Below are 27,999 nucleotides of genomic sequence, written 5' to 3' on the forward strand. Positions count from 1 at the left end.
ACTACGACATGTAGAAGGACCTGTAATGACACAATAAGGCTGTTTTCACATTCATTACTGACAGTGTGAATTTTCTCTGTGCTGACTGAATAAACAAAAATTGGTAATTATACTTTGTTTTTTGCTAAAACCATGTCAGAGACACCATGTCACAGACGTATTAGAGGATCGTTTGCCTTAATATAAGTGAACAGTCAAAGTAAGTATTTAACCCTGTTAAATACAGGTTTTGTGTGTATGACAGATACTAAAAAAACAAAGAGACAAGCATGGCAAGAGATAAATTGAGCTTCAGTATTCACTGCAGTTCAGAGGACCCAGTGGGCATTTAAACGGTTATTTATTGTGAGACATCATTAGTTATCAGATCTCCCCTGAATTGAGTTCACAGAGGTAGTTTATGTATGACTCAGTGGAATTATTTTCTTATGTCACATTTGTAAAATATGAAAAACTATATGAAATTTAGAAATAAGATGATGTGTGGCAGCTATTCCTGTACTGTTCAGTGCTAAGTTGACCGACAAGTCATTTCCTTTAACAATTTGATCATAGAAGATAGGTCTGGATGATGAATGGGAGTTCCCACTGAACAATTTTTTATTTACACATGATTTGGACAAACTAGCTTTGTTTTCATCTCAAATATTTGCTGGACAACCTTGCTTAAATAAAACAATTAGCCTCCAACAAGATTTATCCAAAATAATCCTGATCTAACTACGGGGGTAGGCTTATTGTGTTTGTGCCCAAACCACCAAAGTCTCAGCCAAGTTATCATTGTTGGTTAAAGGAGGTGAACCCTGCCCAAACACACTTTGACCCAATGTTGTCACATTTCAGGCTGACTCAGAAAATCTCAATATTGTATAGCTTGTCATATTATATACAGGTCAAACCTAAAGATATCACTGAGGTTATGTTCTCTTGACTTTTTGAATGTCCCACTGCTATTATCAAACAGAATATCTGCTATAAGACAAGTAAACATGCCAATGGGCTGATACAAATTATTAGTAATGACACTTTTTTGTCATTCATCATAATTCATCTTGAGTTGAGCCTCCACTTAACTTGTTTTTGCATATTTTATTCTTATTCTTCAGTAACGACTATCCACCTATTTGAGCTCCAGTCATTTATCTTCAGGCAAGCAACAGACCTCTCTCCTTCCTCTCACATACCTGCCACTTGTCACATAATCAGCTCCCTAGAACAGTGGTTGTTACACTTTTTCAGGTCAAGGACCACTAAACTATTAAATAAGATTTACTCCCAGGGTACCCCAAGAGTTTTGCTTCTTTTACAACAGAAAAAACCCATGACCAGAATAGTCATACATTCTGGCATTGTGTTACTCCTAGATGGAATTATCATGAAAATAAATTATTCCAATGGGCGGCAGTGGTTCACAGTGAGAGGGTTCCAGGTTTGAATCCCGGTCTGGGCCCCTCTGTGTGGAGTTTGCATGTTCTCCCTGTGCCTGTATGCGTTTTCTCCGGGTTCTCAGACTTCCTCCCACAATCCCCAAAACATGCACATTAGGTTAATTGGCGACTCTACATTGCACCTAAGTGTGAGTGTGTATGTGTGTGGTTGCCCTGCGATTGACTGGTGACCAGTGCAGGGTGTACCCCAGCTCTCACCCGTTGTCAGCTGCGATAGGCTCCAGCCCCCCTGCAACCCTGACGGATAAGTGGGATAGAAAGGAAAAAAAGAAGTTATTTGGGTTTTTGCTGGGAAAGTGTGTTATCTTATTTCTTTCTCCAACCTTAACCACACCATGTGGCCATAGCGTGATATTGTAAAACTGAAGAATTCTAGAAACACTGACCATTGAAAAACTTTTTTAGCAACATTCTTTTTAGGTGTTTGGACAAGCAATGGAAAAACCAGGTTGCACTGTATGTATACACAGAGTGTATACATTCTCAAACAGTTGAGACTACGCTGGAAACAAGGAGTCAGAATGTTCAATGAGAGTTATCACAAATAAAATCTGACATTGAGGTTTATAGATTTGATTAGGATGCCTCCATGTTAAGGCATTTGAACCGAGATGAGAGTCCAATTCCAGGGTAGAGGAATCCCACCTGGTCTAGAAATGTTTCAGGATTCCAGTGTCCAGTGGATACTTAAGGGAACTGAGTTTTAACAGTCAGACATGCAGTTTCAGATACATCAAATTAAAGCTGACCATTTCTATCAGGAAGAAAAGATACATGTAAAATTTAAATCAACTTTATTGACAGTATATATATTTTTGCACACACTCTGAATTTTTCTTCAGCATTTAACCCATCCTTGTTTGAACACACATGCAACACCCAGCAAATTACATGCAGTGAACACAAACACAGTAGGCTGCTACTATCAGGCACCTGGGGAACAAATTGGGGGTTAAGTGCCTTGCTCAAGGGCACATCTAAGGCAACTAATTGAGGGGGGAGGGCATTTTCTCATTAATCACTCCACCACCCACAGTCTGGTGGGGGAATCGAAGTGGCAACCCTCTGATCACAAGCCACTTCTCCAACCTCTAGGCCACGGCTGCCCTCTTTGAAAGGTATGCCACATCATACTTTTCAAACAATATGTGGTTCGTTGAGGCATTGTTATCAGCTGCTGTTGTGGGTGCGATTTAGAGAACCTCTTCAGAAAACAATAGGATTCAAACATGACTGCATGACTGAAAACAATTAATGGTTAGTATGTGGATCCAAGCTACACCCATGACTGTGCAGGATACAGCAAAGCCACTTGTGCCTGCCACACAATCTCATTTGGGTGGACAGTAAAACAATAGCAATGGATGCATAATGGACTGAGGCGAATGTAAGTAATCTCTGCTTACCATTCATACTGAGTCACTGTTGAGTCTTGCTATTGTTGAAGATGACTGCTGGTGATAAGAAAACAAAAGACAAAAGCGTTAATCACAAAGAGATCTGAACACACCTTGAATAGGTTTACGTTTTTATCGCTTGAGTCAAAATATGACAAAACAAAGCAAATAAAAACACTCAGAAGGGTATTTAATATAACAACACAAAATGGCCACAATGGTGGTCTATTATTCCCACAGATTTGGTTGTTGTGGGTGTGTCCTACTTGAACTTTGAATAATGGCAAAGCTGTATCCTGAATAGCAGAGCCTGAAAAGAGAGAACCTTTGTATCATTTTAAGTTGCAGTTTCTAAGCAAGTTTCTAAGTTTCTTGAAAAAAAAGATTTTTTTGCATACACTATGGACAACAGCATTGAGAAACACCTCTTTATTACTGAATTCAGGTGCGGTATGAGGCTGTTTTTCGGGTCCCTTACTTCAGGTGAAGGGAAATCTTAATGCTTCAGCATACCAAGACATTTTGGGCAATGTTATGCTTCCAAGTTTGTGGCAACAGTTTGGGGCAGACCCTTTTCTATTCCAGCATGACTGTGCCCCAGTGCACAAAGCAAAGTCCATAAAGACCTGGTTGGATGAGTTTGGTGTGGAAGAACTTGACTGGCCCACACAGAGTCCTGACCTCAACCCCATCAAACACCTTTCAGATGAACTGGAATGGAGATCGTGAGCCAGGCCTTTTCACCCAACATCGGTGTCTGACCTCACAAATGCTCTACTGCATGAATGGGCACAAATTAAACACCCCAAAATCTTGTGGAAAGCCTTCGCAGAAGAGTGGAAGCTGTTAGAGCTGCAAAGGGTGGATCAACATCATATCAATGGAATATCATTAAAGTCCCTGCTGGTGTGATGGTCAGGTGGCCCAGTATTTTTGTCTCTATAAAGTGTATCAGATATGAATGTTCTTCTTGGTCTTTCTCTGGTTGTCCATTGACTCTTGATGGATGAGGTGGAAACACTCACAGGGGAGAGATGAGACAATTAGCCTCCAAGAGACAGCAGTCAGAGAAAAGTCATTTCATATGATGTGCTCTAAAAAGCGAAAATAGATCTTTTCATGGACAAACTCCTAAATATTCACTCTTCCCAGGCCATGGAGATTAGTAAAAGTGGCAATCTGAAGAACCACTACTGGACAAAGCACAGAGCATATTTTGAGCAAACATACCCACTCAAATCTGAACTGAGGGCATAATTTGGTGCATCTGACTCAGTTTTAGGATCTGGTAGTGGTACTGGGTCCTATAACAACAAGAACACAAAGTGAACTGTTAAATATTTATTATGTCGTGGAATGTTGATAGTCAAATGATAGAGGGTGTCAAGGGACCAAAACATCAAAACCTTCTTGGTGTGCACGTTATTGTGGATGCAGGTTTCACGTGTTTAGTGCTAGGTTGCATCCATTACAGATGTGAACATCTATTTACATGCTTTGTAACCTCGCCCTGCATATCGGCTGTGTGAAGGGGACCAGGAAACAAATGGGACGGGCAAGACTAGTAGTCATGAATCACTATGTGAGGCTAAGGGGCTGACACTCCCTTACGTGCCACATTACGACCTTGCCTCCAGGTATAAAGTTTAGGGCCTCCCTCCCATCTCCCTCATAGTTCCAGTTGAGAGGCAAATGGCGATGGCTAATGAGTGGCTGCTATGTCTGACCCTGTCAGTCATCGTAGCTTCTTGGCACAGCGGTACATACATTATACTCCATTTGACAGTGTGAAGAAAGGGACTCTTAATAGTTCCAGTATTTACCCATGCGCTACAGCAACGCTCGACTTTGTATTTTACTGCTTTTTAAACTTGAGTATTGATTACTTGACAAATAACTGTTAACTTCTTTCAACAGAGGCAAAGTCTGCTGTGAACACGTTCCACCCTCTCTCCCAGATTCCTGAAAAAATAACGGGTAAGCTTCTTATTAGCAACTATAAACTGTCTGTTTCCTTATGTTGGCAATGTGTGAGCATTCACTCATGAAGGTAAAGTGTTAAATATGACTGCTGTTGTGGTACTACATCTTGATTTGTCTTTGCAGGTGTGAGTTCCATCCACAATGACCAGGTTTGCAGTACATGGGGAAATTTCCACTTCAAGACCTTTGATGGGGATGTTTTCCAGTTGCACTCCACCTGCAACTATATCATGACGTCTTCATGCAAGAGCAGCTATAAGGACTTTAACATCCAGATAAGAAGACAGGAGGCTGGCAGCCATCCTGTCATCAAAAACATCATTATGCAGCTGGAGGGTGCAGTGGTGGAGCTCTCCAAGGGCTCAGTGGTCGTTGATGGCAAACCGTAAGTTTACTCTAAAAACTGATCTATTTGCAATATACCTGCATTATTTATTGCTTCAGGCTGGGTGTTACACATGGATCATATTTAATGTATACTTTCATGTCGTACCCTTACTATTAAAACACCAACAGGAATATGTTGCATACCACCAATGACTTGATTAGCATGAACAGGAAAAGAGTTAAAATCGCAACTTTAGCATGTTCGCCAGCATAAAAATTGGCACTGTATGTTTCTGTCGATCAGCGATCATGTCAAAAGGTTACGTTTCTTTATCTTTCTGTTTTGAATTTTATGTTTTGACAATGCTGTGTCATCATCATCTGTCATGTTTTGCCTTAAAATACCTGGTATTGTTGACACAAAAATCTCCTGCCACAAAGAGGGCTACATAATATCTTAAAGGTCGCTTAAATAAGTCAGTTGATTGGTTGGTCGAAGTTTACTAAAAATGCACAAAATCATCAAACAGTTTGAGAGAAACTACATCTTAGCCTTTCTTTCTCTCAGGTGTGCATAAAAATGTGAAAATATTGGTTATCTTATTAATATTGCAAAGCAGTAAAAATATTATTGTCTGTATCAGCTGCAAACAATCCATATCATGCATCTTTGGCTCCAGGATCATGAATTTGGAAAAAACATTATGACCAATATAATGTGGTAAAGGTTTTTTTGTTTGTTTGTTTGTTTGTTTTTTTGCTTTGGCAGGGCCACCCTACCATTCAGTCAGGCAGGAGTGCTCATTGAGAAAACTCCCACCTACATCAAAATCAAAGCAAAGCTGGGTTTGGTTGCTGTCTGGAATGAGGAGGACTCTTTTCTGGTAGGATTAAGGCTATATAGAAAAGCCTGCTATAACCATAATTGTTTTAAAGCACTGTCAACGCTTTGAATGGTAGTATAACCCACTAAACAAATGAAATGTGACATCCATGTTGCATGATGTAAGTTCAGTAGTGGGTAGGACCACAAAATGACTGATTAACGTGATTGAAAGCATCATATCATTACTGCAATAAGGCGATAATTGATAGTTTCGTTCTCACAGGTGGAGCTAGACTCGAAGTACAAGAACCAAACTTGTGGTCTCTGTGGAGACTTTAATGGAGTCCAGCTCCACAATGAGTTCTACAGCCACGGTATTCTTTGATCCACTTGAACAAGTTACTCAGTGTAGGTGTGAACACAGAACTGAGCTGTGTTTCTTTGATATTATCCAAACAGGTGTGAAACTATCCCCCATGGATTTTGCTAACTTCTGGAAACTGGATGGTCCAACTGAAAGCTGCTCTGACTACACACTGGAATCAACACAAAACTGCAGTGGCGTGGTGAGGCTTCTCCCAGTTATGCGAAAATCAAAATGGGAAAACTCATTCTACACAATACCTTATCACTATTATCATATGACAAGTACGCAGGACTGTACTGGGACATACTACAATACTGTACTCAAGTAAAGATACTGCTACTATAAATAAATTTCTGTTTTAAGTAAAAAGTAGTTTAGTTAAAATTGACCCTGAGTAAATGTTACTGCGTTTGTGTTTATACTATGTGTTTGTGTATATACTTAATGGATGCAACCTTAAATGGAGCAAAGTACTGCTTTTTAAAAATTCTTAAAAAAAGTACATTCACCAAAATGACTTTGTTTCAGTAATCATAGTGAGTGTAACATATTATTTCCACCTCTAACGGAACCCTAACGGGGTCATTTTTTCAGATGACTACATGTCTCATGGCATTATTTGGTCACCTGTGTTGCCTCTACTTTATCTTAGGGTGCACATATATATATTCATCATGCCTAGTAGTGGGAGGTGCTGCACCCCTTAAGCTTCCCTATTTCCCACTTTCATGTCAGGATAGTAAAAAAAATGTAGGTTGAAATATAAGCTAGAGGAAGGCACTGGTATTATTTTTTCATAGACTATCCATGGCTGTTACAGCACACATCCTGACATGCTGTGATGGTTAAAATGCAATTGGCAACAGTGGGTTAAAATACCATGAAGCATATGAACATTTTATTCCCAACCCTCCTTTGTTTTGTTAATCCCATCTGAATGGGGGTTTAACTCAATACTAGAATGAATTGAACACATCAAGGAGAACAATTTGTCAACTATACATTGTATTAGCTTACAGTGAAACCGCATTGGGATTGGTCTGGTAATACGTACGATTATTTGTTTCTGTGACTCAAACATTACTGGCACACTGACCACATGTTCTCCTTGCATGCACTGGATTTGTGGCTGTGCATTAATTAGTAACTGGCTGTTGTGTTTGTCAGATGATCGGCAATCCTGTTTCTGACATCAACAGTGAATTAATGTACAAATGACATATTATAATTACACAATTATATAAATTTGACATTTGATATTAGTGTTGTCTTCATAAGAGACACAGGGTTAAAGATTTGACACTAGACATTATCATTCTCCCTTCTACTCAGCTCGAGGATCTTGAACAGAGTGGGTTTAAGTTAAACTTCAGATGTGGTGACTTTTACAGGACTTTAGCTCTCGTGCCTTTATCTCCACCCATGTAAATAAGCATTAGCTGCCTCTGGGTCATACATTTGCAAATAGTGAAGGGAAAAAATATTCAGATACAAAAATTAATGTAACACTACTGAAAACACTGCACTGCAAGCACAAGTCCTGCACTCACAACCTTAGTAAAGTGAAAGTATGTAAGTTAATATGAAAAACACCAAAGGAATGAAAAAAAAAATACTCATATTACAGTAAAATGTTCCCTGTAAATGTTTTATTGTTACTATTACGTCTGATGTTTTTAGATTAATGTTACTGGTCCATGAATGTGTTGTGAGCTGAGCTGGTCTCATTTAACTCCTCTATATACTGCTGGGTAGTTTGAGCTACAGCAACGCATCATTTTCTGTACAATGTAGTAACTAAAGCCATCAGGCAAATGTTGTGGAGTGCAATACAATACAAATGCAGTATATGCCTTTGAGATGTAGTGTAAGTATAAAGTTGCAAAACATGGAAATACACAAGTAAAATATCTCACATTTGTACAAGTACAGTGCTTGAGTAAATGTACCTAGTTAACATTCTACCACTGGTTTTCAGTCACTCCACCTGTGATTATCCCTGCATGTGTGTGAACTTAAGCAGACCTGATGCAAAAATGTCTAATCTGTTGCACCTTCTTGGCTTTTCCTTTCTGATCGTTTAATCTCTCTGTTTTTACTGTTTCAATTCCTGTCTGTCTGTCTGTCTGTCTGCCTGCCCTGTCTGTCCTGTAGAAACCTCTGTGCGAGCAGATTCTCACTGGGCCAGCTTTCAGCAGCTGTCACAGTCTACTGGATGTTGCCTCCTTCACCTCTGCCTGCGTTGCAGACCTCTGCCACTGCGGCAATGGCGTAGCAGAGCATGCAGACCCCTTCTGTCTGTGCAACACTGTGTCTGAGTTCTCCAGACAGTGTGTCCATGCTGGCGGCAAGCCCAACAACTGGCGAGCTAAAGAGCTCTGCTGTGAGTACATACACTGGACAGTGCAAACTCCACACTCCGTGGGTAGGAGTCTTTGACATGTCAAAGGGGCCACTCTGATGTGATTATCAGTCAACACTGAAGTGTGCACAGTGAGCATATCATTCATGCAAGCTGATTAAGAACACTGATCAGTATTAAGAGGAGACAGAATATTGAAAAGATTTGTTGTCTTGAGTGAGTATTTCACTTACATGAGTATCAGTATTAAAGTTGTGGGGAGCGATTGTGGAGAAAGATAGTTGATTGTTGAGTCTCATCCCCAAGGCATCCAATACAGATGTTTTGGGTTGTTATTGGACCAAACCACTAACCAACAAACAATCAAACCATCTTCCTCCAGATTAGCTCACCCTGCCTTCAACAGTAGAGACAGTGTGAGATGAACATGAGATGTGAGATGATAATTGACTATACAAACTTCCATATAATACACTGTTGAGACTCAGTATGAACAATAGCATCAATATACAGGATATGGGTAGGAGAGCATGCAAAGTGCAGATATGTGTTTTCCATATGTTGCGTTGTGATGGACTTGCAAATTTCAATATAAGGTGTGGAAGTTTAAGGATTAATTCACAAAAACCATGAACCTTGACTTAGAGCTGTTATTAATGACAAGTATCTCCTAAGTCGCTAAGCCAGGCGCAAACTAGCAAGTGTTTCTGTTGTAACATTAACTCTGAGCCACAGAAAAATGCATTATTTATTGAATTTGTTTCTCACATTCTTGTATATACTCATACACTATTTGGACAAAAGCAGTGGGACACACCTCTTCATTGCTGAATTCAGGTGTGGTATGGGGCTGCTTTTCAGGGGTTGGGCTAGGCCCCTTACTTCTGGTGTAAAGTTTGCATGAATGAATCTTATCAGAGAGCTTGCGTAAGTCAAGTGGTGAGGAACAATGTATTTATTCACAGGGAAGTCATGTCCTGACAAAATGGAGTATAAAGAGTGTGGGAGCCCTTGTGCTGATACCTGCTCCAACCCAGACGCCAGCCACACCTGTGACAATCACTGTATCGATGGATGCTTTTGCCCTGCAGGTACAACACTGTGACACACACATACACACAGTTTACATCAATTTCCTGGAGGCTTCACCACCACCTAACCATAACAATAAACATTACTTGCCTAATCCTAACCCTGACCTTAACCAAACCCTAACCTCAGCCTAACCTTAAAGCAAGTCTTCACCCTAATATTTAATGATTTATGTTATGAGGTCCTCACAATGTGACTGTGTAAACAGATTTTTGTCCCCACGACTATAGGAATACAAGTCCTGCGTCTCGGTAAAATAATGCTTTTTCGTTCTCAGGCATGGTGTTGGATGATTTAAATGAAAGAGGTTGCGTCCCACTGAGCAACTGCTCATGCAGCTACAATAACAAGATCTACAGTCCTGGAGAGTCCTACTCTAGTAACTGCAAAAAATGGTATGATATACAGTCAAAGGAACACTCTACATCATGGAAAATAAGTCTGTTTGCTAGAAAAATGACAGATTAAGAAATCAAATAGAAGGTCCTGGCATAAGTTCTGCCAGCTTTATCCTAGTTTGTAAATAAAATTGTTTTGGAGATAGTTGCAAATAAATTAATTGGATAGCCACAGGAAATTGAGATTTGGCTCTGTGCACTGACAGTGTGTGTGAGAGTGCTCAGTGGAAATGCACAGAGGAGAACTGTCCAGGAACCTGCTCTGTGGAGGGAGGAGCTCATATCAACACCTTCGACGGAAAAGTCTACTCCTTCCACGGAGACTGCTCCTACGTTCTGGCTAAGGTAACACACATCATTATCACTGCTGTCATACCACACACACACACACATGTTATGGTAATGGGCATGCACAGTACTGCTGCACACGTCTAAAGACATGGAACACAAACCTGTTTAAGCTATTGTTGTTAGAAGCTTGTGATTATTGTTGTTGATGTAACCTCTGTATCATCCCATATACACCCGTAAATAAACAGAGCAACAGACTCTCACAATCACCTCTTGTCTTCTTAGCTTGCAATCAAAGATATTTAACCAGCAGCAGTTAGAAACATGGAACATCTTTTCCTACAGGCCTCTAATGTATACTAGCCATAGTGTGAAAGCATGTCACACCCAGTCTCTTCTGAGGCATTCAGAAAAATGATAAATTCTTAATTCTTTAATTACTACTACCTCTAACACTGTTACTAAAACTACTACTGTTACCTCGGCCACTAATATTACTGCTATTACTACTGTATTGATCATTGCTCCTGTGAGTAATACTAGTATTAGTGAATGACAGCTTAAGACGTTTCAGTTCAGCAGTAACTGAGCAGTTTTGTTTGTATGTTTAGGACTGCAGTGGAGCCCAGTTTGTGGTACAGGGAGACCTGGTGCAGTGTGGACTGACTGAGAGTGAAACCTGCCTCAAATCCCTCACTTTGGGTTTGTCTGGAGGGGCTAATGTGAGTGTGAGACACAAACATAAGACTATTCATTTTACCTTCTTCCGGTAACAATCTGAGAAAACCAACACAGCTTTATTTTTTCTTAATGGTGATTATTATTAATAATCATAACAGTTTTTATTGAATGTTGATCAATCCAAATACAATGTAACTGAATGAATAATGTGTTATGAAAATATTTTGTCATTTTGTATTATTGTACTCATTACCATAGTAGCTTTCTTGTGCTTGTTTTCAAATACCTGTCATCAAATCACACAACACTAGAGATTGCAAAGTGTTGCAAATGTGATATGTTATTTTTTTAATCACACACCCAGTATGTGAACAGTTCAACATCTTGTCTCCACTCATATAAAGGTGATCACCATCCAGCCCACTGGCAAGGTTTTTGTGAATGGGATCTACGCTCAGTTGCCCTTCTCTGCTGGTGAGAGACTCTCCACTGTCTGACTTGTACCAACACATGCACCATATGGACACATTATAAGCCTCAGTACATGCTCCTACAGCTGAATGACTGAGGAGTGGATGAACACTTTCAGTTGCTGTCCTAAATATTCCATTAAACTGTTATATCTGATCTCTTCCTTCATTACGAATAACATTTAAATGCTGACTTAAATTTGTTCTCATGTTTGTTAATATAACTCACAATTAAAACTCATTTCTATATTACATTACTTCATTCTGTAAAGTGGAGCCACTGTCTTCTGTTGGTTTGTCAGGGTGCACGCACCTGTACTGGTTGATGATAAATTAAAATCTGTTTAACACATTGCTCAGCGGCAGAAACCAAGTGAGGAAATGTGTGGTAGTGTTGCTGATCATGAGTTCAAGTGAATATAATTCCCTGTAGCTGTGGGTGGGATCAAGTGAGGATCAATACTGCAGTGACTGCATTAGTAACATCTGCTGGTCATCTGGGGAACCCGTGTGGTGTATCCTGTGTATTATATTCTCGTGGTTCCTCTTGTTGCTGGTGACTCTGTGTCCATGTGAGGTCGCTATCTCACCTCCACAGCTCAACATTAAAGTTTACAGTGACAAAGACTGTTGTTAGGACAAGAAAGACTACAAATGTGTAATAAAGTTAATTAAAACACAAAAATTAATTAAAAGTAAATTAATCAAAAAACACACAACTGGCACTGGCAGAGATTTGAACCATGTTTCAGGCACTGAAATCAACAGGATAATCTCGCTTCACGCACGCCATTTTCAAACTGCTATAGAAAGAAATTTTTACTTCAGATCCATCATAATTTATTTGGCTCTGGTCTTGATAGGATGATAGCATGCAGAAAAATATCATTTTCATTGAACTGTTTTCCTTCTCTTCCCTTCCATCCTTTTAACAACTCCCTTCCTCTACCTTTCTTGCAACCCCTAGCTGGGATCTCCGCCTTCAGAGCATCCTCCTTTTACCTGCTCATCCAGACATCCATTGGTGTTCTGCTGGAGGTGCAGCTCCAACCAGTCATGCAGCTCTACATCACACTGAGCAGTGACTACCAAGCCAAGACCTGTGGTGTGTACACTGGAAAGATACCACTAGTGCTGATTGGTTTATTGATCCATGTTGGCTGTTACAAGTAGTAAATATGGGAACAGAAATGGAGAAGAAAGGAGTTCTGTAAACAAACTGTTCCACAACACATTAACCTCATAAACCAACAAGTTAGTGCAGTCATTACTTTGTTAATATTTCATTTTTTCCTATTTTCAAAGTTTGATCAAACCACATAGAAAAGTTTCTTGTCCACATTTATGGAGGTAGACACATTTTGATCACATTTAAACAAACTCTAGAAAATTTGGATTAGTTTTATGGTTTTTAAAGATCTTATTGATGGACTTCATGAGTTGAACTTTATCCTGTAATGATTCAAATAATCTTCTTACCTGAATTTTAGAAAAAGCTGCAAAAGCCTAGTACACATAACAAATGTCTTTTCCACATAGACATTGGTTACTATAGTGCAATGAGTGGTTAATTTTCCCCCATATTGAATATTTATAGTTTGGAGCCAGACAAATTTTTGAACAGTAAGTTTTAGTAAGAAAGAGGAAGAAGGATAGACTTACAGAAAGACACAAAGATGACAAATTTTGACATTGTAAAACTTATTTGTGTAGTGATGAGTCTTCTATCAATGCAGTTTACCACTAAAATAAAGTCTTAGGTATTGACATTAAGATGATGATGTCTTTATGCAGGTCTGTGTGGCAATTTCAACAGCAACCAAGCTGATGACTTTCTTAAGCTCAGTGGTGTTCCAGAAGCCACAGCAGCTGGTTTTGCCAACAGCTGGAAGACACATGCCGGTTGCCCCAATGTTAAGAGCAACTTCGAGAACCCATGCAGTCTTAGTCTGGAAAATGGTATGTCTGACTCATTTAGATTGTCTGTTATCACTGTGGCTTCTTCAGAATAACTGAGGTTTTTTTGCTGCACACCACTTTCAGAGAAATATGCCCAGCACTGGTGCTCCATGCTGAGTGACCCTCAGGGAGTGTTCGCCTCCTGTCACTCCGAGATCAGCCCCGACCATTACAAAGACGTAAGTCTCACAGCTAGTCTTGACATATTTCTGTAGGCTGAACCTACAGACCTCACACTGATTTTTTTTTTCTTGTTTTCTCACAGAACTGCATGTACGACAGCTGTAACTGTGAGAAAAGTGAGGACTGCATGTGTGCTGCAGTCTCTTCCTATGTCCATGCCTGTGCAGCTGCAGGAATCCAGATCAGCAACTGGAGGAAGACCATTTGTGGTGAGTAGTAAAGAGCCATGAAACAGCAGAGTATTATGCATGTGGAATTGGAAAAACACATTTGCTTGTGCAGCTTGTGCACTTTGAGGCAAAGCAGTTAGTATCCTAGTGCATTTACTATATCATTACTGTTATTTTGTTCAACAAAAACATGTATTACATGCATTTTTAAACAGTCTACAGTTCAGTTCCTAAAGCCTGACACGAACACATTGTATACAGGTTTCTGTTATATAAGCTTGTTATTTTAATTAGAAATAGTTTTGCCCTTTCTACTCACACTGATACTAAGATATCGTAGTGGATGTTTTACATGTTTTTACCCACATTACAACTAATTATACAAAACTATTTTCTAAGATAGTGATGTTTTCAAAGAGTGTCATTTGTTGTAATACTCCTTCTTGCCACAAGAAGCTGATGTGCACCACTTACCCATGTTAGGAAACTTTCTGGAGTTGTTCTACTCTTGCACAAAATTTTACCCAGTTACAGAAACCAAACAGTGCTATTTGTCCACAAGTTTGTGAGTGCTAAACTAGCAATTTGATTTAATTAAAATGTATTTTTGAATGAAATGACTGTGGTGTTACCTCCTCAGGAAAATATGCCAGCTCCTGCCCCAGCAGCATGATCTACTCCTACAACATCACATCCAGCAGCCGCACCTGCCGCTGCATCGGCACCACAGATCCCAGCTGTCACCTCTCCTTCCCGTCCATTGACGGCTGTACCTGTGCAGATGGAACCTATCTGGATGACTCTGGAAAGTGTGTCCCACCTCAGGCTTGTCCCTGTTATGACGAAGGCTCAGTGGTGCCTCCTGGACAGGTCGTCAACAAGGAAGGGGTCATGTGGTATGAAAATTATGCTTATGTGTAAATCTCTTAATAGTGTCCTGCAAGGTTGTACATTAATGTGTTTTTTTTAATCTTTCTACACCAGCTCCTGTAAGGATGGCAAACTCAGCTGCATTGGAGAGCTTATGATACAGCCATGTAAGTTACACAATACAGAATCACCAGATAAGTAGGAGCCTTAAAATGAGTGATATAGTGCCTTATATGAAATCGCAATGAAATATGTTCATTAGTTTCTATGAATCAGAAGCAACCACATTTTCTCACCTTTACTCTATCCTCTTAAAAAAGGAACTGGTATTGTGGTTGTGGGAACACAAAATCCAGATCAAAATCAGTTTTAAAAAATGTGTTAATGTGCTATTTTCAGGTGAAATTGTGTAACAGAAAATTAAGTTATAATGTAAATAGAAATGATGACCCCTAGAAAATTTCTTTCTAACACTGAAATACATCAGATAATCTTAATGCGTTTTTTAAGAACACAAGACACAGTGTTTCTGTGTGCTTCAGCCTTTAGCCCCTGCTGCCAGGGGGCGACATTTACCACACTTTACAATAAACAGGCTCCTAAAAATATGTCTGTTATATTGTGAGGGTGGAAAGTGAATTCAAAAAGGGGAAAACCTCATTTACGTATTAAATTAAAAGTAATTGATTTAAAATATTTAAACTCGGAAATATTTGTTCTGCATCTCCTATGTGCAGCTGTAATTCTCAGAAAGTTGAGCAAGTGTTACATCTGTGTTCTGAGCTTCATTAAAACGTAAAATTCAGTCTTGAATGCTACATTAAATTAGTGAACAAGATTTATTTTATAAATATGGTAAAATCATTTTAAACCTTTCCTTTTACAGCAGCCTGTGCCCCTCCCATGGTTTTCTTCAACTGCTCTGCTAATGGCCCGGCTGCAAAAGGAACCGAGTGTCAGAAGAGCTGCAACACATTAGACCTGGAATGTGTGAGTCACCTTTTCTCCACACAAAGAAAAATTTAATTGCAAATACAGATTAGTATATATCTAGAACAAATATTGGGTAATCTGACTCTCAGTGAGAAATTTACAGCATTTTCTCTGCTGGAGCAGAAATTAAATTTATGAATATGGATTGTAAATTTGATCTTTTATTCAGATATCCACAGGGTGTGTCTCCGGCTGTGTGTGTCCATCTGGAATGGTATCTGATGGTCAAGGAGGCTGCGTTACACTAGAGGCCTGTTCCTGTGTTCACAATGGCATCTCTTACCAGCCTGGAGAGAGCACCACGGTGGACTGCAACACTTGGTAAGTTCTTCAGTGATTAAATGTTGTGAAGCTAGAAATATGCTAGGTATTTCATTTTTTTAGTAACACCTCATTCTGTTCCTGACAAGTACAAACAAAACAAAGGGAAAAAGAAATCGATTTTATTGTAAGTCTGATGATATCTGTTTGCAGCACCTGCAAAGGCCGCACGTGGCAGTGCACTACCAACCAGTGTGACGGAACCTGCTCTGTCTATGGGGCTGGACACTACATGACTTTTGACCAGAATCGCTTCACCTTTGATGGCAGCTGTGAATATATTCTCGCTCAGGTATGAATGCACACAAAAATGGCCACCAGTAAACAGAGTGATGGAACTGATCTACTATCAGTTATGACAGACTCGGCATGCATTGTGATACTTTCTCTGAAACCTGAGAACAAGCTTGATTGGCATGGAGGTGCCACCTTTATTTCAAGTGATACTGACAACTGACAACAAAAAGAAAAAACATTCCTGTATGTTAGGGTAAACTGAACCTGATGCTAGTTAGCTCAGCTACTTCTATTCTATTTCTGTACATTGGTTATTGCATTTTTACAATGCAGTTATTGTTCATGTTAAAACATGTAGTATTTTACATAAAATATATTTTTGTAATAAATTGAATATTGTCACACATTCTACTGTCTGTAATATTTATTATTTGGTGTGTGTGTGTCACTCCTCAGGACTACTGTGGCAGTGCTCAGAGCAATGGCACCTTTAGAGTGATCATTGAGAATGTTCCATGTGGAACCACAGGAACCACCTGCTCCAAGACCATCAAGATTTTCCTGGAGGTAAATAGTCAAAATAAAAACTTTTCATCAACCACTGCTGACACAAAGGCAAATTTCATGCTAGATTCACACATTTTGGGTAGGTTGCACAAAGATCTCGCAAACAAAAATTATTTTATGGGAGCAGCCATCAATTTTAGGCCAACAACCAATGCCTGTTCTTTTGTTCAGAGTGCAGAATTGATTCTAACGGAGGGAAGCTACCAGCTGCTCTCAAGTGGAAATGAAGAAACAGTTCCATTCCGTTATAGCACAATGGGCCTCTACCTGGTAATTGAAGCCAACAATGGACTCATTCTCATATGGGACAGGAAGACCAGTTTGTTCATCAAGCTCAGTCCAAAATATGAGGTAACCCCACAATGTTTGAATGAAGGTTTTACTGCAACTTCAATTTATTTATTAAAAAAACAAAAGTCAAGCTTTGTTTTGCTATTTAATTTCAACAATGTGATTTAAGAGACTTTACTTTTTCAGGGTCATGTGTGTGGGCTTTGTGGAAACTATGATGGCAATGCAAATAATGACTTAACCACAAGGAGCAACGCTGTGGTGGTCAGCCCACTGGTGTTTGGGAACAGCTGGAAAGACTTGCCAAGCTGCCCCGATGCTCAGAATATCACCAGTCCCTGCACTGCCAACCCATACAGACAGTCATGGGCCCAGAAACAGTGCAGCATTATACAGAGCGACGTCTTCTCTGCCTGCCACTCAGTGGTACGTTGATGTTGAAGTCAAGTTTGTTGCTTTTTTTTTGTTCTGCTTTTAGACTGAAAACAGCTGGGCCTAATAATAGCAATATCGTTCACTTTCTCTGTCAGCACATATTCAGGAGAAGATATGTCAACCACTGGTCAGACTTTGAGAAATTAGTTGGATTTACATAGTCTTCTGAGATATCAATGTCTTTCAATATCTGAAAAGTTCCTTTATTTCCCACTTGCTCATCATTCAGCAGCATGGCCCCTTTGCAGAGAGTTAAATTAGAACATACAGACTATTATTTAATCATTAATGAATTAACATCATAATAGTTTTTAAAACTATTTTATATCCTGTTGGATGGTATAGTCTCTAAAAATATATCATATTCACTTAATAAATACTGTATATGTTCTCTGCTAAAATCTTAATTTGTAAAGTAATTAATAAATATATTTGACTCTTAGTGAACTAAAAGCAGTGCCTATCTTCCATACAGCATTTTGTGTTGTGGAGACGCTCTTTCATACCCACTTAGTTTATTAGTGTATGATCATATACTTGTCTGTAGGTGGATCCTACTCCATTCTATGAAGCATGTGTGTTTGACTCATGTGCTTGCGACACTGGTGGAGACTGTGAGTGTTTCTGCACTGCTGTGGCCGCTTATGCTGAATCCTGTAATCAAGCTGGCACCTGCATACAATGGAGAACCCCCAACACTTGCCGTGAGTAAACACTTTATTGTTTAAATGCTGTTAATCCGTTTTGAGATCCCGTATTTATTATAGTGCTGAGAACCACAATGCAGAATGCTCAAAAGAAACAATTTAGGATTTTAATTATTTTCTAAAAATTGAAGAACAAGACACATTTACCATGCAATTCACTCCCATGTATAACAAGGTATTGGACCAGTGTTTCAGAGTTCAAGTGTTTATTTACAATTGACCACTAACTAAACTTCACTTAAAGTGCAATTAAGTTTTTTAAAGCCTTTTTGATTTATTTTTTTTTGAATTGTGTGAGTTATTGGTTATTTTCAATATCCATTTAGACATACAATTAATAACAAGACATTTCAACAGAAATAATATAAAATGAAAATTAATCAATAAAAACTACAAATGGAAATAAAGAAAAATAAATGTTTACAGAGTAAAACTTTGTAAACATTTAACTCCTCCTAAACTCACACATAGTTTCAAATACCAACCACAATGTCTGCTTAATTTAAATGTTAAAAAATAAGACTATGTAGATCCACTATGTAGATGCCTAAAATAATCACTTTGCTTTCAGAATAGTCCTATTGTAAAGTATTATTATATCTTTCAGCTGTCTTCTGTGATTACTACAATCCCCCTGGTGAGTGTGAATGGCACTACATGCCTTGTGGATCTCCCTGCATGAAAACCTGTAGGAACCCCTCAGGCAACTGCTCTGCACAGATACCTCCTCTAGAAGGTATTTTTTTTTCTATACCTGATCTGTTCATAAAATTAAATTCAAGATTTACGACTGAACACATCAGTAGTCTTTTCTACGTTGGCCTTATATTTTTATAGTTGTGTTTAAAAAGTTGCTTATCACTGCTACAACTACAATCCCACAAAGGTACTACTTTGAACTGAACTAATTACTGAAGACCCCAGTTTTTCTAATGTGAGATAAACTGATTTTGTTTCTAATAGGTTGCTATCCAAAATGTCCACCGGCTCAGCCATTCTTTGATGAGGACACAATGACATGTGTTGCAAATGGACATTGTGGCTGCTATGATAACGAAGGGAGACACTATAACAATGGTGAAAACGTGCCAACAACTGAGAACTGTCAAACATGGTAGGTCTTGTATCTATTACATGTACCAACCAAGTTTATAGAACTTTGTGGTAAGTTCAAACTCACTGAAAACAAATCCAGACTGACCATATATTCCATGTTCTCTCTCTTGAAGTACATGCAATTCAACGACCATCCAATGCCACTATGATGAACAAGGTATGCAAAGATTTGGAGAGTCGGTTGTAAAAATGCATACTTCTTTTAGGTTAATTTTGATAACACATCTCCTTTCTTTACAGCCTGTAATTGCACATATGGGGGAAACAAATATCTGCCTGGCGATACTATCTATAACACAACAGATGGACATGGCAACTGTATTATAGCAGTGTGTCTGAAGAATGGTACCATTGACAGGAGGTCATACCCATGCCCAGTAACTTCACCGACAACACATATGCCCACTGCAACCAGTACTACACCCAGCCAATCTTCAACCACCTTTTCCTTTACATCGACCACACCAGGTAGGCCAAGATAATCATTCTGTAACCTGAAGAATATTCAGCTGTATGTCGTTTTACCACCTAACCAACACCTATAATGTGTGTCAACAGAGCCAACAACAAAGTCTACTCCTTCTACAATACTTCCAAGCTCAACTTCAAAACCCCCAGTAATGACTACAACAATACATGTAACTGAAACACCTTGTGTGGAAACAGAATGCTACTGGTCCCAATGGATAAGTGCAGACTACCCTGAATATGGCCCAGGAGGTGGGGACAATGAAACTATCAAGAACGTTATTCAGAAAGGATATCACATCTGTGAGAATCCAGTGGCAGTGGACTGTCAGGCTGTACACTATCCAGGGGTTCCCCTAAATCAACTAGGCCAACAAGTAACCTGTAATAACGAAGGGCTCCTGTGTGAGAACAGCTTACAGTATCCGCCCATATGTTTAGATTATGAAATAAAGGTAGAGTGTTGCAAAACAGTCCAAGTCCAGTGCAGCACAACACCAAAAACCATTACACCTACTACACCTCTTCCCACAACAATGACGCCTTCGACAACAACATCAGCACCATCCACAACAACAACAACACCTTCTACGACGACAACAACAAGACCTTCAACTACTGCATCTACAACTCCTTCTACCACAACAGAAACAACAGTAACAACTCAAACACCAACAACTGCACAGTGCCCTGGGGGACATGATATGACATGTGTATGGTCACAATGGATCAATCTGGGAAAACCCACATCAGGCCCTGATGGCGGAGAAGATGAATCCATCCAGAAAATCATCTCTGCTGGTTTCCATATTTGCTCCAATCCAGTAGAAGTTCAGTGCAGATCTGTTCTTTACCCAGAGGTTTCCATGTCACAGATGGGGCAAACTGTTACTTGCAATACAGAGGTTGGCCTCATATGCAACAACAGCCAACAAGGACTGATGCAAGAGTGTTTTGATTATGAAATTAAATTCAGCTGCTGTGGGTGTCCATCAACTTCTTCTGCCCCAACAACGACAACCCATTCAACACCTTCGACAACAACAACACCTTCAACTCCATCCACAACAACAACGACACCTTCTACAACAACAACAACACCTTCAACTCCATCCACAACAACAACAACAACACCTTCTACAACAACAACAACAACAACAACAACGACAACAAGACCTTCAACTACTACATCCACAACGCCTTCGACCACAACTGAAACAACAGTTACAACTCAGACACCAACAACTGCACAGTGCCCTGGGGGACATGATATGACATGTGTATGGTCACAATGGATCAATCTGGGAAAACCCACATCAGGCCCTGATGGCGGAGAAGATGAATCCATCCAGAAAATCATCTCTGCTGGTTTTCATATTTGCTCCAATCCAGTAGAAGTTCAGTGCAGATCTGTTCTTTACCCAGAGGTTTCCATGTCACAGATGGGGCAAACTGTTACTTGCAATACAGAGGTTGGTCTCATATGCAACAACAGCCAACAAGGACTGATGCAAGAGTGTTTTGATTATGAAATTAAATTCAACTGCTGTGAGTGTCCATCAACTTCTTCTGCCCCAACAACGACAACCCATTCAACACCTTCGACAACAACAACAACACCTTCAACTCCATCTACAACTACAACAACAACAACAACGACAACAACACCTTCAACTACTACATCCACAACGCCTTCGACCACAACTGAAACAACAGTTACAACTCAGACACCAACAACTGCACCGTGCCCTGGGGGACATGATATGACATGTGTATGGTCACAATGGATCAATCTGGGAAAACCCACATCAGGCCCTGATGGCGGAGAAGATGAATCCATCCAGAAAATCATCTCTGCTGGTTTTCATATTTGCTCCAATCCAGTAGAAGTTCAGTGCAGATCTGTTCTTTACCCAGAGGTTTCCATGTCACAGATGGGGCAAACTGTTACTTGCAATACAGAGGTTGGTCTCATATGCAACAACAGCCAACAAGGACTGATGCAAGAGTGTTTTGATTATGAAATTAAATTCAACTGCTGTGAGTGTCCATCAACTTCTTCTGCCCCAACAACGACAACCCATTCAACACCTTCGACAACAACACCTTCTACAACAACAACAACAACAACAACAACGACAACAAGACCTTCAACTACTACATCCACAACGCCTTCGACCACAACTGAAACAACAGTTACAACTCAGACACCAACAACTGCACAGTGCCCTGGGGGACATGATATGACATGTGTATGGTCACAATGGATCAATCTGGGAAAACCCACATCAGGCCCTGATGGCGGAGAAGATGAATCCATCCAGAAAATCATCTCTGCTGGTTTTCATATTTGCTCCAATCCAGTAGAAGTTCAGTGCAGATCTGTTCTTTACCCAGAGGTTTCCATGTCACAGATGGGGCAAGCTGTTACTTGCAATACAGAGGTTGGTCTCATATGCAACAACAGCCAACAAGGACTGATGCAAGAGTGTTTTGATTATGAAATTAAATTCAACTGCTGTGAGTGTCCATCAACTTCTTCTGCCCCAACAACGACAACCCATTCAACACCTTCGACAACAACAACAACACCTTCAACTCCATCTACAACTACAACAACAACAACAACGACAACAACACCTTCAACTACTACATCCACAACGCCTTCGACCACAACTGAAACAACAGTTACAACTCAGACACCAACAACTGCACTGTGCCCTGGGGGACATGATATGACATGTGTATGGTCACAATGGATCAATCTGGGAAAACCCACATCAGGCCCTGATGGCGGAGAAGATGAATCCATCCAGAAAATCATCTCTGCTGGTTTTCATATTTGCTCCAATCCAGTAGAAGTTCAGTGCAGAGCTGTTCTTTACCCAGAGGTTTCCATGTCACAGGTGGGGCAAGCTGTTACTTGCAATACAGAGGTTGGTCTCATATGCAACAACAGCCAACAAGGACTGATGCAAGAGTGTTTTGATTATGAAATTAAATTCAACTGCTGTGAGTGTCCATCAACTTCTTCTGCCCCAACAACGACAACCCATTCAACACCTTCGACAACAACAACAACACCTTCAACTCCATCTACAACTACAACAACAACAACAACGACAACAACACCTTCAACTACTACATCCACAACGCCTTCGACCACAACTGAAACAACAGTTACAACTCAGACACCAACAACTGCACTGTGCCCTGGGGGACATGATATGACATGTGTATGGTCACAATGGATCAATCTGGGAAAACCCACATCAGGCCCTGATGGCGGAGAAGATGAATCCATCCAGAAAATCATCTCTGCTGGTTTTCATATTTGCTCCAATCCAGTAGAAGTTCAGTGCAGAGCTGTTCTTTACCCAGAGGTTTCCATGTCACAGGTGGGGCAAGCTGTTACTTGCAATACAGAGGTTGGTCTCATATGCAACAACAGCCAACAAGGACTGATGCAAGAGTGTTTTGATTATGAAATTAAATTCAACTGCTGTGAGTGTCCATCAACTTCTTCTGCCCCAACAACGACAACCCATTCAACACCTTCGACAACAACAACAACACCTTCAACTCCATCTACAACTACAACAACAACAACAACGACAACAACACCTTCAACTACTACATCCACAACGCCTTCGACCACAACTGAAACAACAGTTACAACTCAGACACCAACAACTGCACCGTGCCCTGGGGGACATGATATGACATGTGTATGGTCACAATGGATCAATCTGGGAAAACCCACATCAGGCCCTGATGGCGGAGAAGATGAATCCATCCAGAAAATCATCTCTGCTGGTTTTCATATTTGCTCCAATCCAGTAGAAGTTCAGTGCAGATCTGTTCTTTACCCAGAGGTTTCCATGTCACAGATGGGGCAAACTGTTACTTGCAATACAGAGGTTGGTCTCATATGCAACAACAGCCAACAAGGACTGATGCAAGAGTGTTTTGATTATGAAATTAAATTCAACTGCTGTGAGTGTCCATCAACTTCTTCTGCCCCAACAACGACAACCCATTCAACACCTTCGACAACAACAACAACACCTTCAACTCCATCTACAACTACAACAACAACGACAACGACAACAACACCTTCAACTACTACATCCACAACGCCTTCGACCACAACTGAAACAACAGTTACAACTCAGACACCAACAACTGCACAGTGCCCTGGGGGACATGATATGACATGTGTATGGTCACAATGGATCAATCTGGGAAAACCCACATCAGGCCCTGATGGCGGAGAAGATGAATCCATCCAGAAAATCATCTCTGCTGGTTTTCATATTTGCTCCAATCCAGTAGAAGTTCAGTGCAGATCTGTTCTTTACCCAGAGGTTTCCATGTCACAGATGGGGCAAACTGTTACTTGCAATACAGAGGTTGGTCTCATATGCAACAACAGCCAACAAGGACTGATGCAAGAGTGTTTTGATTATGAAATTAAATTCAACTGCTGTGAGTGTCCATCAACTTCTTCTGCCCCAACAACGACAACCCATTCAACACCTTCGACAACAACAACAACACCTTCAACTCCATCTACAACTACAACAAGAACAACAACGACAACAACACCTTCAACTACTACATCCACAACGCCTTCGACCACAACTGAAACAACAGTTACAACTCAGACACCAACAACTGCACTGTGCCCTGGGGGACATGATATGACATGTGTATGGTCACAATGGATCAATCTGGGAAAACCCACATCAGGCCCTGATGGCGGAGAAGATGAATCCATCCAGAAAATCATCTCTGCTGGTTTTCATATTTGCTCCAATCCAGTAGAAGTTCAGTGCAGATCTGTTCTTTACCCAGAGGTTTCCATGTCACAGATGGGGCAAACTGTTACTTGCAATACAGAGGTTGGTCTCATATGCAACAACAGCCAACAAGGACTGATGCAAGAGTGTTTTGATTATGAAATTAAATTCAACTGCTGTGAGTGTCCATCAACTTCTTCTGCCCCAACAACGACAACCCATTCAACACCTTCGACAACAACAACAACGCCTTCAACTCCATCTACAACTACAACAACAACAACAACGACAACAACACCTTCAACTACTACATCCACAACGCCTTCGACCACAACTGAAACAACAGTTACAACTCAGACACCAACAACTGCACTGTGCCCTGGGGGACATGATATGACATGTGTATGGTCACAATGGATCAATCTGGGAAAACCCACATCAGGCCCTGATGGCGGAGAAGATGAATCCATCCAGAAAATCATCTCTGCTGGTTTTCATATTTGCTCCAATCCAGTAGAAGTTCAGTGCAGAGCTGTTCTTTACCCAGAGGTTTCCATGTCACAGGTGGGGCAAGCTGTTACTTGCAATACAGAGGTTGGTCTCATATGCAACAACAGCCAACAAGGACTGATGCAAGAGTGTTTTGATTATGAAATTAAATTCAACTGCTGTTGGTGTTCATCAACTTTTTCTACCCCAACAACGACAACCCATTCAACACCTTCGACAACAACAACAACACCTTCAACTCCATCCACAACAACAACAACGACACCTTCTACAACAACAACAACACCTTCAACTCCTTCCACAACAACAATGACACCTTCAACAGCACCTACAACAACAACAAGTTTAAGACCTACAACCACGACAGATTACACTGTGGTGACAGGGACACACGTTCACCGGCCTACACAACCCCAATGCTCTTGCTATCATAATGGTACAAACGTCAATCCTGGTAAGTTTTCATCATAAATACAATATGTAGGTACCACAGAATTTTTCGCACAGCTAACTTCAGCTACCTGTGCCAGTCTTGTGCTCCAAAGTAATTGTAACCCTTATTAGGAAGTAATGATCAATATAAAATATAGACTGTACATACATTGTATAGTCATTGTACACATGCAAAAACCTTTTCTCTTTCAGTAAAATATCACAAGTAATGTAACCAATGTTTAGCATGTGGAAATCACATGTAGCATGCTACAAACCATCCTTCACAGATATTTTAGTTATTTTTATGTAGTATATACATCTGTGTGAGATATATAATAGTTTCTGCAATATATCATATCATATATGCAATATGTGATAAACAATTCTCCATAATCTTCTTGTGCTTCATTTTCAGGCTCCATAGTGTACAATATGACAGATCAAGATGGATACTGTTATGTGGGATATTGTAATGCCACCTGTCATGTAGTTATTGAGCACTACCCCTGTCCAAATGATTGTTCCAGTTTAAATCCCCCAAGAACGGTACTTCTTTATTTCTTTTCCATGCATTGTTTTTGTACTGCGCCTTATAATGTTATTATCAAATTTGCTATGGATTTTGCATGATAATATGGCAAAGACTTAATATGGTATTGTATGACTATGTTAACAGATTTTTTTCTTCAATTCCAATCTATGATTGATTTCCCCCATAGAATGGTCAAAGCTGGAAGGAAAGTAACTGTGTAATCGGAACATGTAATAACGGTACGGTGACCTATAACCACACACAATGTCCACCTAAGAAACCTATAGTGTGTGCAAATAATTTCCCTGCTGTTGAAGTGGTGGATGAAGATGGATGCTGCTCTCATTATGAATGCCAATGTAAGTCCGACCTACTAAAATATTGCCTGGTTCCGAAATTCCCAGGTCACACATAACAAAACAGTAGCATTTTTTTGTTTTATATTTTCATTTTGCTTTCATTTTGTTGTACTTATATTGTCCATTATTTACAAGGTGTAGACAACATGACTTGAAAAGTAATTTTTTTCTCTATTCCTAAGGTATTTGCTATGGTTGGGGTGACCCACATTATGTTACCTTCGATGGAACCTACTATGCTTTTCAAGGCAACTGTTCTTATTGGCTGATGAAAGAAATATTGCCCAAGTACAACTTCAGTGTTATGATTGAGAACTACTATTGTGATGCAACTGATGGCTTAACCTGTCCAGAGTCCATTACTGTCTTCTACCAAAACTACCAGATCTTTATTACACAGAAGGATATCAATGGCATTTTCACAAACGAGGTAATTAAATGGCACCATTAACTTTTTCCATTTCAGTTAAAATTTTAGTCATTATCCTAGCAGACCCCTATTCTAGACTTACATAACGTAAACTAGAATTATATACCTGCTAATATACATTTTACTGACATACATGTAAAACAATCCAAAGAAGAGCTTTTCATATTGCACATAGAAGTTTGTAAAGGTTTATTTCTGACATTTATATAATAATTTTTGTTTGTTTGTAGATTTCTGTGAATGGCAAGCCTGTAAGTCCTGCATACCAGAATAGTGTCTTCCGTATAACCACCACTGGTATCGATACGGTGCTCCTCATCCCCCAAATCCAGGCCAAAGTCACCTTCTCCGGGCTCATATTCAGTATCTACCTGCCCTATAGTGAATTTGGCAACAACACTGAGGGACAGTGTGGTGAGTTCTTCAGTGGAAATGAATAGCATCTTCTTGCATGCAAAATTTGGAAATCAGATGATAAATGACATGCAGTTCTAGAGTAGGTGAATATTTAGGACACATGATACTTGCAACAACAGAACCGATTGCATCTTCCTGACACATCCTGCATTCAGTGTGATGAAACTCTGATTGAAAGGGAAAACAGTTCAGGACTGACATGAGTTGTGTCATACAATAACAACTAACAATGAGGCTTTCTAGGCACATGTGACAACAACCGCACGGACGACTGCATGTTGCCCAGTGGCAAAATTGATCCATCATGTCCCAATATGGCACATCAGTGGCATACCAACGACAGTTACTGTGAACCTCCACCACCACCATCCACACCAACACCTACGCCTATTCCCTGCAATACAACAATTTGTGAGCTCATCAAAAGCAGGTACTGTATGAGAAAGTACTTTAAATAGTCTATTGAGACACTGCATATTACTTTGACTACTTTTCACAAACATTCTTCTAACACTTCCAGCACAGCTCAAGCCTGAATTAAATACTGTTAAAGAT

General features: G+C 39.9%; 1 protein-coding gene across 1 annotated transcript; it reads left to right on the top strand.

Moving 5' to 3' along the window:
* The first annotated feature begins 4,543 nt into the window (after nt 1-4,543).
* Nucleotides 4,544-27,999, top strand: LOC124064414 (mucin-5AC-like). Its single transcript, XM_046398855.1, has 35 exons — nt 4,544-4,604; nt 4,952-5,213; nt 5,925-6,039; nt 6,265-6,355; nt 6,441-6,664; nt 8,503-8,731; nt 9,676-9,801; nt 10,080-10,197; nt 10,407-10,545; nt 11,103-11,213; nt 11,577-11,646; nt 12,610-12,747; nt 13,437-13,601; nt 13,686-13,780; nt 13,867-13,993; nt 14,595-14,850; nt 14,939-14,991; nt 15,711-15,814; nt 15,987-16,138; nt 16,292-16,430; nt 16,832-16,942; nt 17,114-17,293; nt 17,420-17,659; nt 18,216-18,372; nt 18,983-19,111; nt 19,339-19,489; nt 19,605-19,648; nt 19,732-19,959; nt 20,158-20,286; nt 20,415-20,615; nt 24,945-25,081; nt 26,426-26,597; nt 26,780-27,027; nt 27,258-27,441; nt 27,688-27,999. The coding sequence occupies exons 1-35, from the start codon at nt 4,544-4,546 to the stop codon at nt 27,900-27,902; spliced, it is 5,301 nt and encodes a 1,766-aa protein (XP_046254811.1). The 3' UTR covers nt 27,903-27,999.

This window comes from Scatophagus argus, chromosome 1 (genome assembly GCF_020382885.2).
Source record: "Scatophagus argus isolate fScaArg1 chromosome 1, fScaArg1.pri, whole genome shotgun sequence".
NCBI lineage: Eukaryota > Metazoa > Chordata > Actinopteri > Scatophagidae > Scatophagus > Scatophagus argus.